Below are 10,999 nucleotides of genomic sequence, written 5' to 3'. Positions count from 1 at the left end.
AATACTTCCATTAGCTCCTCGAGTTTCATCTCATCTATATTGGTATATAGCCACTCTAATGTAAATAAGAACTAACCATCTGCATCAATCTGGTGATTATTTCTATAGATCCTTGACTGATCCATGCATGAATGGAAGGTGAGTTTAGTACTTTTTATATACTCCCTTTCAAATATCAGTCACAAAATTAGTGGTATCTGTTACCTAACAACATTAATGTATGGATTACGGTACATATATGCAGATTTATAATGCAAAATATATGTGAGACTCTTTCTTTGCCATGTGTCTCGAGTTTGTTGGGCCCTCCTTATCTTAATTTACTTTAATAGTTTTGATTGTGTTAAAAATGTGTTATTTTGTGGAATTGAATGGAGATAGGCAACGGGTTTTAGGTTATGTTGTTTTATGCATTTTTTTATATAGTTTTGGGATCTTTGTTATAGTGTTTCATCGACTTGAAACATGCGACCCTGGATAGATCCATTCTTCTTAGCCCTGCTGGTTCACATTATATTCGTGCCACATATAACATTGTCAAGAGTTGAATGATTTGTTGGGAGTAAATATAGACTGATTTTAGAAAGCTTAATGACCATAGAAAACAATCTTGAATAAAAAATATAGACCCCGATTGATCATCACATTGGTTCTTGCAAATATTCCAACAATTTCAGGGATGAATGTCATTATCTTCTATGAGCCAATCATTCCCAAAGTGCTTGGGTTTCAAACAATGCATCTCTTTACTTTTTGCAAACATGCCTACAGCCTATATAAGCTTCACTCGCTTTTTGTGCTTTATTTCTTTGGTGAAGTCTCCTATGTAATTCAACCTCATTATTTTATCGGGTTAGTTTTTTGTATCTAGCTAGATTTATTCTTATTTTATGCCGCATCCCTCTATCATCATCCATTGTCATCAAGTATTTGAAATTCATTTTCAAAAAATATGTCTATCTTCTGAATATTGTCGAGAATACAAAGAGGAGTTCACTTTGTAGAAAGGAAAGATGCTAAAACTAACGCTACATTGTCGGCATGGATTTGGCTAGATTTTGCAACATGTCAAGGATCAACATTGACTGATGTTGGAGATGCGCTTCTCTATATGTACATTCCGTGTAATGAATATGGCTCTAAGGTTATTAATCCCTCCAAATTGTATGTGGAGCTGCCCACACTATAATTGTTGCTCACAGTGGGTATGGGCTTTGGGCCTCGGAAAGGCAGGCGTGGTGGTCTTGGAAGTGATAATCTAGCTAATAGTTATGCTCCCCTGCAATGTGTTGTGGCTAACAGTAGCTAAGGATTTCCAGGATGCTTTGGACTTTGCTGGTGAAGAGACAAGCATACAAGATGAAGAACGACCACGGTTGCCAAGCGAGATAGATAAAAATTATCTTTCCCCATGGAAGAGATTTATCTTCAATCCAATTTCACTCTAACTGAGTGCTATGCTAGCATACTACATAACTCTATAATGTTTCTTTGTGACTCTACATCAGGAAGTGTGTTCGTTGTGTGTTTTTTTCCACGTGATCCTAAAGAAATTTGTCAAGATATTATTTTCTTTAACTGTGTTGTGTTTGTTTTTTTTAAATCTTATTCAGACTGTTTTTATATGGACTGCTTCTCCTTAATTTATTTGGTTACCATTTGCGTCAGTTCGACTTTACAGAGAATTTTGAAGGATCAGACTTCGACGTTATCAGACTGTTTTTATATGGACTGCTTCTCCTTAATTTATTTGGTTACCACTTGCGTCAGTTCGACTTACAGAGAATTTTCAAGGATAAGACTTCCTGACGTGCTCAAACCCATAGCATCAGCACTATCTCCACATTTAGCATACCTGTAAATGATTGAACCCATAGCATCAGCGCTATATCCACATTGGCTAAGACGTTATGTCCTGAATTAGGTTCAAAAGGCACTATCGCTCATGACGACTTGCAGTGTCAACTCTTAAAACTCAGATATCTTTATTGTTGGACTATATGAACCAGGATATTCTTTTGTTAGGTGGTGTTATGCAGAAGGCTCAAGAGATTTATTGGACTCAATTCAAAGTGGATATAACAAATTGCTTGACATTGTCATCGCTATCAATGATGATATTTCGTATTTTGTATTACAATCCACGTACTTTCCCTATCCATATAGCAAGTAAGAACGAAGTTGGATTCATTCGTTGTGGTTACTACGGTGGTCATTCTTATGTGTATAAGCCATTAGGTTACAATTTGAACTACTATGACGTTAACTCCTTATATCCATATATAATGAAAACTTATCCTATGCAGTGTGGTGAACCACTCTAGCATAGTAATTTAAAAGGTTGCTAACTAATCATGTTGGGCCCAGAGTATCAGTTTCGTGTTTTCTGCCTCCGCGTATACTCTTCATTGGTTATTCTGATTCGATTTTTTCTCAATAATACTCTGTTTCGATTCATTGTCAATTCACCCTATTTCAATACCTATTATTCATAGTTTTCACAAAACACTGATTTACTACTTTAGTTTGTGACGGCATCCTAAAACAACGCCAAAGACTTGATAACTGAAGCTATTACATAATACCATAAACAAATAGTACTTATCAGCATGTCATTTCGATTTGGATTTTTTGCAAACTCGAAACTGAAAATAGCTCTATATAAAGAAATAACCAATAACCATGCATACAAACTCCCACAGGTCTAATAGAGTTTAAAGGCATAATTAACTCAAAAATCTACTGCCAAACAACACAATCTTTATCTCCATAAATACTATACATATTACAATTCTAAAAAAAAAACTGACATCCAAACACCAAAAAACTAACACCAACTTTCTAAAACTAACAGAACAACAGTTAGTGTTTCTTAACAATATCCACAATTAGATCAGCAACCACCATATATGCTTCAACCTTGCCCTTTCCTATCCATTTTATTTCTGATGCAGACCAACTACTCAACCTGTTAAATAAAACATATAATATTCCATTCAGCTAAAATAGAAATTAAGAGGAAAAAAAATAAACGGCAAATAGGTAATATAAAAGAAAAATTACCTATCAACAACTTTTATTGCTAAATACTTCTTTTTTTTTTTAGCATCCACATTCCAACCACTTGAAGTTCCTTCATCATAAAGTTCTTGAATGCTCTTCATTTTAAGACGAGGACAAACAGCATCTTCATCAGATTCATCCAAATTAATATATTTCGTAAGAACTTCAACCAAAAATTCCATACAGTTCAAAAAAGTTAATCCTTCAAAGTTTTTCTCATAATACTCGACTAGATTATCCATTTCATTATTTATCCAGAACATCTTTATAGCATACGAACGAACACGAACACTTCACACAAAAAAAAAAAAAAAAAAAAAAATAAATAAATAAATAAATAAAAAAATCACACACACAAAATCAAATTAATAACATTATAAGTAATTAAATTACAAAAATAAATAAATAATAAATAAATAAATAAAAACTTACTCATCTAATATGTTCCTCATCCTCATAACCGCCTTTTGAGTTTCACTATTTGCATAAATATTAGACCCACCACGGTGTATACAACGCCTCTTCTGCTTGATTTTTAAAATCAGATATTCAAAAAAACCGAAAACAGTAATACACTCATAATTATATTGAACATGCGATTCTACTGACCATTTGTCTTTTGGACAACAAAAAAAATTACGAAATTTACACGAACAATCTCTACAAAACATAAAAAAATAAAAAAATAAATAGACAAAAAAATTAGTAATTATAACAAAAATAAACATTTAAACATAAAAATAAATGGATACTAATACAAAAATAACTCAACTTACACTTCCATTTTGATAGAATTCCAAAATAACCTGAAAAAAAAATACACTACATTCAGTATATCATGTAACAACATACACACATACATTTAGTTTTTTTCACTAGAGTAATTTGACCAGTTGTTGATTAAAAATGGGAAAGTCATTAGTTGGGTTTGTAAATGATGGACATAAAGTAAATGGTAATGTAGTTATGACGACGAGATTATTAGAAAATTGTTGAAAGGGTAGTTTTGTCTTTGATATTCAATCTTATAAGTTTAAGAGGAGTGTGTCTGCGAAGAGAGATTTTCCTAGAGGGTCTAGGCGATTTGCAGTGCGGTTTGGTGAAAATTTGAATGGGAATGGATACATTGAAAAATTGGAAGTGAAGGAAGAAGGTTTACCTGTAACTTCTTTGGAGAAATTGGAACTAATGGTCTGTGGATACACTGATGGTATCGGGAAAACCTATAAACCGAACGATAATATAGACTCCCAACAAAACAATGATATTAATTTCTCCGCTTTATTACCCATACGGATGCGGTCAAAATTCATAAAATTTTTAACACCTAATTAAATTAACAACGTGGTCGATACCTACTATTATTTGGATTTGACTAAAGCAAATGGTCAACTAAGGAAAAGCTTCTATCTAATGGGCTTTACTTGGGCTTTTCAAAAAAAAAACCCAATGTCGAGAAAACAGATGGATAGTGTGGGGGGTGGAGTCACAAAATGAACTACTTCATTATTCCCAAAAATCATATCGGCAAAATAAGGTACCATATCACATTCTAATTCCATAGAAAGCTAACCATTCACTGTCCACTTGAATATCTCTGCTGGTTCCTACTTTGTCTGAGCATGGTCACGAGTTAATAATAGTCAGGAGTCGCATTACATCGCTCACTTATTTCACTCTGTTGCTAATGACTTAAGCCATTTCTATCATCAACAATTTCTTAATTCATATCTACATCCGGTCTGCCACAACCACTTTGCGAGTCTTCCTTGGATTTGAAGCTGAAATGGTAAGTAATATATAGATATTGTTGTTACTTGAAAACTTTCATTCATATTTAATTTTTGTGTTGTCTAATTAGTCGACGTAATGGATTTCAGAATTCAAAAGACTGCTTAATAGATGTCAGTAAACAAAATATAATTGAAAGATAGTGAAAGGGACCTCATGCCCTTGATCTTATTCTTGGGCTATAATAGTCAGCACACGCCATGTACCTAAACAGTCCATATGATTGCTCAACTTTAACCATATTTTTAGTATGAAATTTGATGCTCTAATGGTCGGCCGACGACTGTTATAGTTTAGCCTGACACTTCTAACAATATCAATTTACTAATATATATAATTATTTTCGATTGTGTTGTTATTGAAGATGTAGTTGCTGCAGTTCAAGCTGTCAAAGCTGCACAACTGAGGTCAGTGTGTTTTTACTTTTGGTTTACAGTTTTTGTTGTGTTTTTCGTCTTGAAATCAGATCGTGTAGGTGACATGTGCATGCTATCAATATTTTACCTAAAATGCATATCCTGTCATACTATATGCCTATGTATCCCCAATTCCTTCTCAAGAAAGTGTCTTCTCCAATGTAGAGGGAATTGTTGTGGTTGCTATACTAACTAAAAACCTTATTGTTATTACTTCCCTATTATCTTCTTAACACATTTACTTTTACCTATACTTTTGTGTAAATTAAAGTCGAAAATCAGCTACTGACCTTTGCTCAATTGATCACAAGGAACTTCTTCACATTAACACCAGATTTGTTACCATTTGTACCCAGTGAAAAGGCTACAAAAGTAGTCGTCTTTCTTCTTATGCACCCTTTTATCTCTATCAACTCTTCCCTCATTCACTTTCTCTTAAAAGCTACATGCCAAAAAAATTTATATATATAAATAAAATAGAGATCTCTAATTTTCTCTCTTGTTGATTACTTCTCTTTAGATATTTTTGTTATATTTTTTTTTTTTAGTTTCTTACAATTTTGCAGCGATCACACCAAATTTCATTTAACCCATTCAACAATTTATCTATTAGAGGAATTGGCTTTTTTTTGTTTCCTTATCAAGCTGAATGATCATAATTTGAATGCGAGCCCTTTGAAAGCCTTCTCAAGATTTACTACTTTCTTTTTTAGAAGCGTCAAAATAGCTTTTCGGGTTTTACTTGCAAACCTGTAGTATCTAAAAATGTTTTCTATTTTTTTTCCCCAATTTTTGTTTTTAATTCTATTTTCTCGATAACCAATTGAGATTTGCGACGGTGAACTTCGTTTTTTGTTGGTTTGTTTGGTAGTTAAGGTTTAGTGTATACAATATTACTCGAAGAGGACTTTTCCGCTCTTTGTAAAAAATATATTTGTATGCTATTTTATTTTAGCTATAAACTTTGGTTTTCCGTTGTTGGAATAGAGTAAGAAGTTCAAGGTAATAACAATTCCATTTCAAAAAAAAATTAATGAATTTTAACGTAGATTGAATGCATATAGATCTAAATGTTAATGATGTAAGTTTTTACTTCATAATTTTAGCACTATACATTCCAAGCTAATTGCTTATTATTTTATTAGAGGTTACTTTACTTATGTTTTAAACAACTTGGGAACCTTACCAACTAGGGTCTCTTAGTTTAAACTCTCGCCTGTGACATACACACCTTAGGGGTCTATTCTTTTATGTAGTTTTTCTCTTTGAACTTTGTCATAACATAAACCAAGTAAAGATGGAAAGAGTTGAAACTTCTATGCACAGTTTCTGGAAACATGCATAATACGTTTCATGCTGCATAACTAGCGACATTAAAAAGTCACATAACTACACAAATAGGTTATCTATAGTTTGTTACATTGTGTTACATATATGCGACGGCTGACGACTTAGATTAAGATGGTACACATTATGTTGCATAACTTTGAAAAAGAATGAAATGGTTATGAGTATTTTATTATACAACACTTAAGCTTTATTTGCCTATCTTTTCTATAATAGTAGGACTATACATCTTTACTAGACTTTAGTTCTAACTTTTTGTATAAGACCTTCCCTTTCAACTCAGTCATTTTGGAAGCATGCGCACAACTTTCACATATAGCGATCGGCCGACTGAGACTTCGTCTATATTGTGCTTGGTAAATAGCTACTAGGTATAGACAACTCAATCTTTCTTTATGAATTTTTCTGGAATGATCTTAATGTTTTATTATTTGTTTATTAAAGGATGGGTTGAATAGGGAAATGATTATTGACTTTATGATATGTTTTATAGGGTACTTACCTATTGTAAAACGGAATAAGCAGGATAATGGGTACAAACCTGAAATGCATCGAACAAGCACAAATACGAGGTATGTAAAAAAAAATCTGCATTAATGGGTTTAGAAAATGTTTAATTAATGTGATTAAAATTTGATTGCAATATATGCTATTACCTCGAATTTTCAAAATCGAATTTATGCTTTTATATGCTTTAAGTAATTGGATTGTTTTTTTTTTTTAATGATGCATAATGTCCAAAGTACAATTGTTTTTTCCCTAACTATTCCAATTTCCGCACTATCTTATTGTTCACTAACAGTCTAGGCCTTTGCATGGTTAATATAGTATGCACTAAACAGGGGGCTACATAATATGTTTTACACTCTTCATCCCTTTCGGTAACAAATTATACTTAATTTTCTTGCTTCCTTCATTTTTTTCGGGAACAAGTAAGCCCTTCCTTCTAATAATAGCCAAAAGCTTAGTAGGAAAGGCAGCTACTAACAAAAGACAGACCATCGAAGTTTCTACCGTTAAACTTGAGTACACTAACCAACCAAGGGGTGGTGTAATTCAAAAACATCAACTGTTTAAAGAATCGTTACTTTTGCTTATCAAACCTGCCTCTCACATATATTGTTACAACCTTCTTTTTCATCATTTTCAATATAACAAGAGGAGAATCGACTTTAGGAGTTTTAAAGCTAACAATTTCGTTTCTTAATTCTAAGTTTTTAAGAGCATGCATTCTTTAATTAAATCCAAACAAGGGTTTAGAGAACTCTTCTTTCATTCTCTATTATCGTCGTCTATTTGGTATTTTTTTTTTCACAATCATTATCGTTGTTGTTATCCTCTTCTTTAAACCAAATAGTACAACATATTTCGTAAAATTAATTGCGGACTATTTTAAAAAATCCCAATATACTTTGAATATAAAGCCATGTGATTGCTCAGCACCTGAGGAACAGACTTACATAAGTTACTCTATCAAACTTAAATAGTTATCTGGGGTAGAAAATTGATACGTTACTAAAAAGTATTAGATATCATGCTTTGTCCAATAATGATCACGAGTCCGATTACATTGCTCAGTCATCCCTCTGTTCCCAGGAGAAAACCAAACATATTACTTATTTCAATATGTTACCAATGACTAAAGGCATTTATATGATCAAAAATTGCTTAATTTTATATCTACAGCTGGTCTGCCACCACCACTTTGCGAGTCTCCGTTGGAGATAGATTTGAAGCTTAAATAGTAAGTAATATATCGATATTGCTTTTATTTGAAAACTTTCAATTCATTCCTATTTAATTGTGTTTTTGTCTACTTAGGCCGCGTAATGGATTGCAGCATTCAAATGATCCGATTGATAGACGCGTCGATGAACAAAGTATAGTTGAAAGATAGCGAAAAGAGAACTCATGCCCTTCATCTTATTCTTGGGATATAATGGCCATTAAATACCCCTGCGCCAAACAACTCCAAATAATGAAAGTGGATGAATATCAACTTATGAAAGTAATCACAATAATCTGCTCACTCCAGCAGCCTATGACATTAATACTTTTTGTTATTTTGTTCATTCTATTTCAATATGTAAACTTCACCAGGAAACTACTAAGTAGTGCATCACTATTGTTTTCCCTAAAATTTTATTACTTTAGTCACTTCAGTTGGATTGCCTTTTCATTATGTCAACTCCAGGAGACAACTAACAGCTAATGCATTAGTGTTGCTTTCATTTAACTTTTGTTACTCTACTATAACTTCAGTTCAATTCACTTTTCCTATTTTAGCTTCACATGCTTAAGACGACCTCCACAATATTAGAATGTCAAAAATAGCTTGACGGAATTTTTCCAGAGGCAGTGTCCACACGCATATCATATGGAAAGAGAGAGGTTATAACGATTAATTTTCACCACTCATCGGTAGTTCAAAGACAACCTGTTAGCTTTGCACTTACAAATAGGCAATATTCAGCAAAAGTTAACTCTGCTAACCCAAATTAGAAGTGGTCTAATTTTGTTATCCATTTAAGATGATAGCTACCTTCAACTGGGCCACATTAGCGCATCACTATTTCGTTATTTTATTTAACAGACAAGCATCTATTATGTAGACTTTAGCCAGTTGTTCAGCTCAAAAAAAAAAAGTGTTGTGTTACTCTTCCTTCCATAGTACTCACCTCTCAAAAAAAAGTACTGGGTTAACCGAAAAATTAATCTGAAAAATGAATCTTCAAACTCTTGAAATTCTCTATTAGTAACCATGATTTAACAAACAAATTCATACCAAACAAATACTGAAAGTAAATTCATACCAAACAAATGAAGAACCTATGGTTTTTCAACTCCAATCGAAATCGTCGTTAACTCCCATCTCTTGCTTCTACGTCAGTTAGCCACAGATTGTGAACGTCGAATAGTACATTCATTTATAACGGTACAACCACCAAATAAAACAATCACTAAACAGTTGAAGAAACTCTACATACCAAACTTCACCTCAATTATTTAAAAAAATCAAAATAATTACTACATAGCTTCCACAACTAACTGTTACACCCCCAAAAACAAAAAAACATTGATAAAGTATGCACCCTCCCCATACAGTTTCACACTTAATACATAATAAACCATGTCTTAACCTAAGTCATTCTAATAATTAAATACTTACAAGCAAATTAACACCACACACCTCTTGAACAAAAACAAATTTCTACTTCTCAATATTTTTCTCATTATAAAAACACTAACTCCATTATTATATATAATTTCATACCTCTTCAATCATCTTGATTATCTGAATAAAACCATCTCCTGTTCATGTGCCTTTCTCTGCTACATTGTAACATTTCAATGTTCAAAACAACATTGTCGATTTTTTTTTTTGTACCCAGATATTTTTGAACAGATTAGGACATTAACAACAAATATGCCCCAAACTTAAGCACTTGACAATTCGATAAAATTGACTTTGGTGAAATACAAGTTTAATTGTGTTTAAACACTTAAAAGTAATACTCAGTACTAAATTCACCACAAGTCGATTTCATCATAAAAAATCAACTTTTATGAGAGAATAGATCATTATAACAAAATACTTTCCTTCTAAATATATAATTAAACCCATAACAGCATCTAACCATGTTAAGTCGTTTTATATTTTATACTATTCTTTTATATTGAAAATAAATAGTTTCAAACTCAAGGAAAAAAAATCTAACAATATAAATAAACTGATATCATTTTGTTGCATCTAATATCGTATGCCTATAAATAGGCATTCATATATATATCCAAAAGTATAAAACATTAGTTGGAACCTGCCTTAGTTAACTCTCCTAACTATTTAAATCTACGAGACAAACGAATTATTCTATAAAGCATGTTAATCCAAACCAAAAGAAATGTCCGAGAAAATGTCAAGTAAATACACCAAATTGATACACGCTCACACTTCCTTCTTGCTACAAGTATAAAGCATTAGTTGAAACCTTCCTTAGTTAAAAGCTACGAGACAAACAAAGCATTGTATAAACCATAACATGCATGAGTCCACCCGTCACTTCTTGCTCCACATGTCACGTTGTTCTATTCTCACATTGTCTATAGAAATGATGTTGGCAACCATATATCTTTCCCTCCCTCTTCCCACCTGACAATCTAACAACTTTATCCCATTTCACACTACCCCAAATTTCATGCGTACCCACTCCCCCATATATTCATTATATTGACACATCACCTTATCTATAATTTTACCTTACCCATTTCCCCTCACATATCTACACATCACCATAAACCCACGTTTATACACCTGATCATATATCCTACCTACTAACCTATTTGCCTTACATTCACAGGCTTTTTACAATTTCAATGAAGCG

General features: G+C 32.5%; 1 protein-coding gene and 1 long non-coding RNA gene across 2 annotated transcripts; one reads left to right on the top strand and one right to left on the bottom strand.

The window, feature by feature from the left end:
* Window positions 1-2,748: 2,748 nt before the first annotated feature.
* On the bottom strand, window positions 2,749-4,297 carry LOC147506243 (uncharacterized). The gene is made up of 5 exons (XM_086558485.1): window positions 4,223-4,297; window positions 3,840-3,869; window positions 3,496-3,723; window positions 3,064-3,354; window positions 2,749-2,968 (listed from the first exon to the last, which is right to left on the bottom strand). The coding sequence occupies exons 2-5, from the start codon at window positions 3,845-3,847 to the stop codon at window positions 2,863-2,865; spliced, it is 633 nt and encodes a 210-aa protein (XP_086414611.1). The 5' UTR covers window positions 3,848-3,869; window positions 4,223-4,297; the 3' UTR covers window positions 2,749-2,862.
* A 225-nt stretch (window positions 4,298-4,522) lies between these two features.
* Window positions 4,523-8,468, top strand: LOC147506242 (uncharacterized). Its single transcript, XR_015193658.1, has 6 exons — window positions 4,523-4,852; window positions 5,219-5,261; window positions 6,901-6,988; window positions 7,111-7,189; window positions 8,304-8,361; window positions 8,439-8,468. It is a non-coding gene; the product is annotated as an uncharacterized LOC147506242 (long non-coding RNA).
* The last annotated feature ends 2,531 nt before the right edge of the window (window positions 8,469-10,999 follow it).

Source organism: Coptis chinensis, chromosome 4, assembly GCF_015680905.1.
Source record: "Coptis chinensis isolate HL-2020 chromosome 4, ASM1568090v1, whole genome shotgun sequence".
NCBI classification, from domain to species: domain Eukaryota; kingdom Viridiplantae; phylum Streptophyta; class Magnoliopsida; order Ranunculales; family Ranunculaceae; genus Coptis; species Coptis chinensis.
The sequence above is the reverse complement of the archived record's forward strand: the minus strand, read 5'-3'. Positions and strand labels throughout refer to the sequence as shown.

What these genes read in the sequence shown, in the direction of transcription:
- LOC147506243 (XM_086558485.1), bottom strand. An exon ending in ATGAGGAACATATTAGATGA is followed by an intron (nt 3,355 to 3,495) that starts GTAAGTTTTTAT and finishes TTTTGTGTGAAG; the next exon opens with TGTTCGTGTTCGTTCGTATG. An exon ending in GCAATAAAAGTTGTTGATAG is followed by an intron (nt 2,969 to 3,063) that starts GTAATTTTTCTT and finishes TTTATTTAACAG; the next exon opens with GTTGAGTAGTTGGTCTGCAT.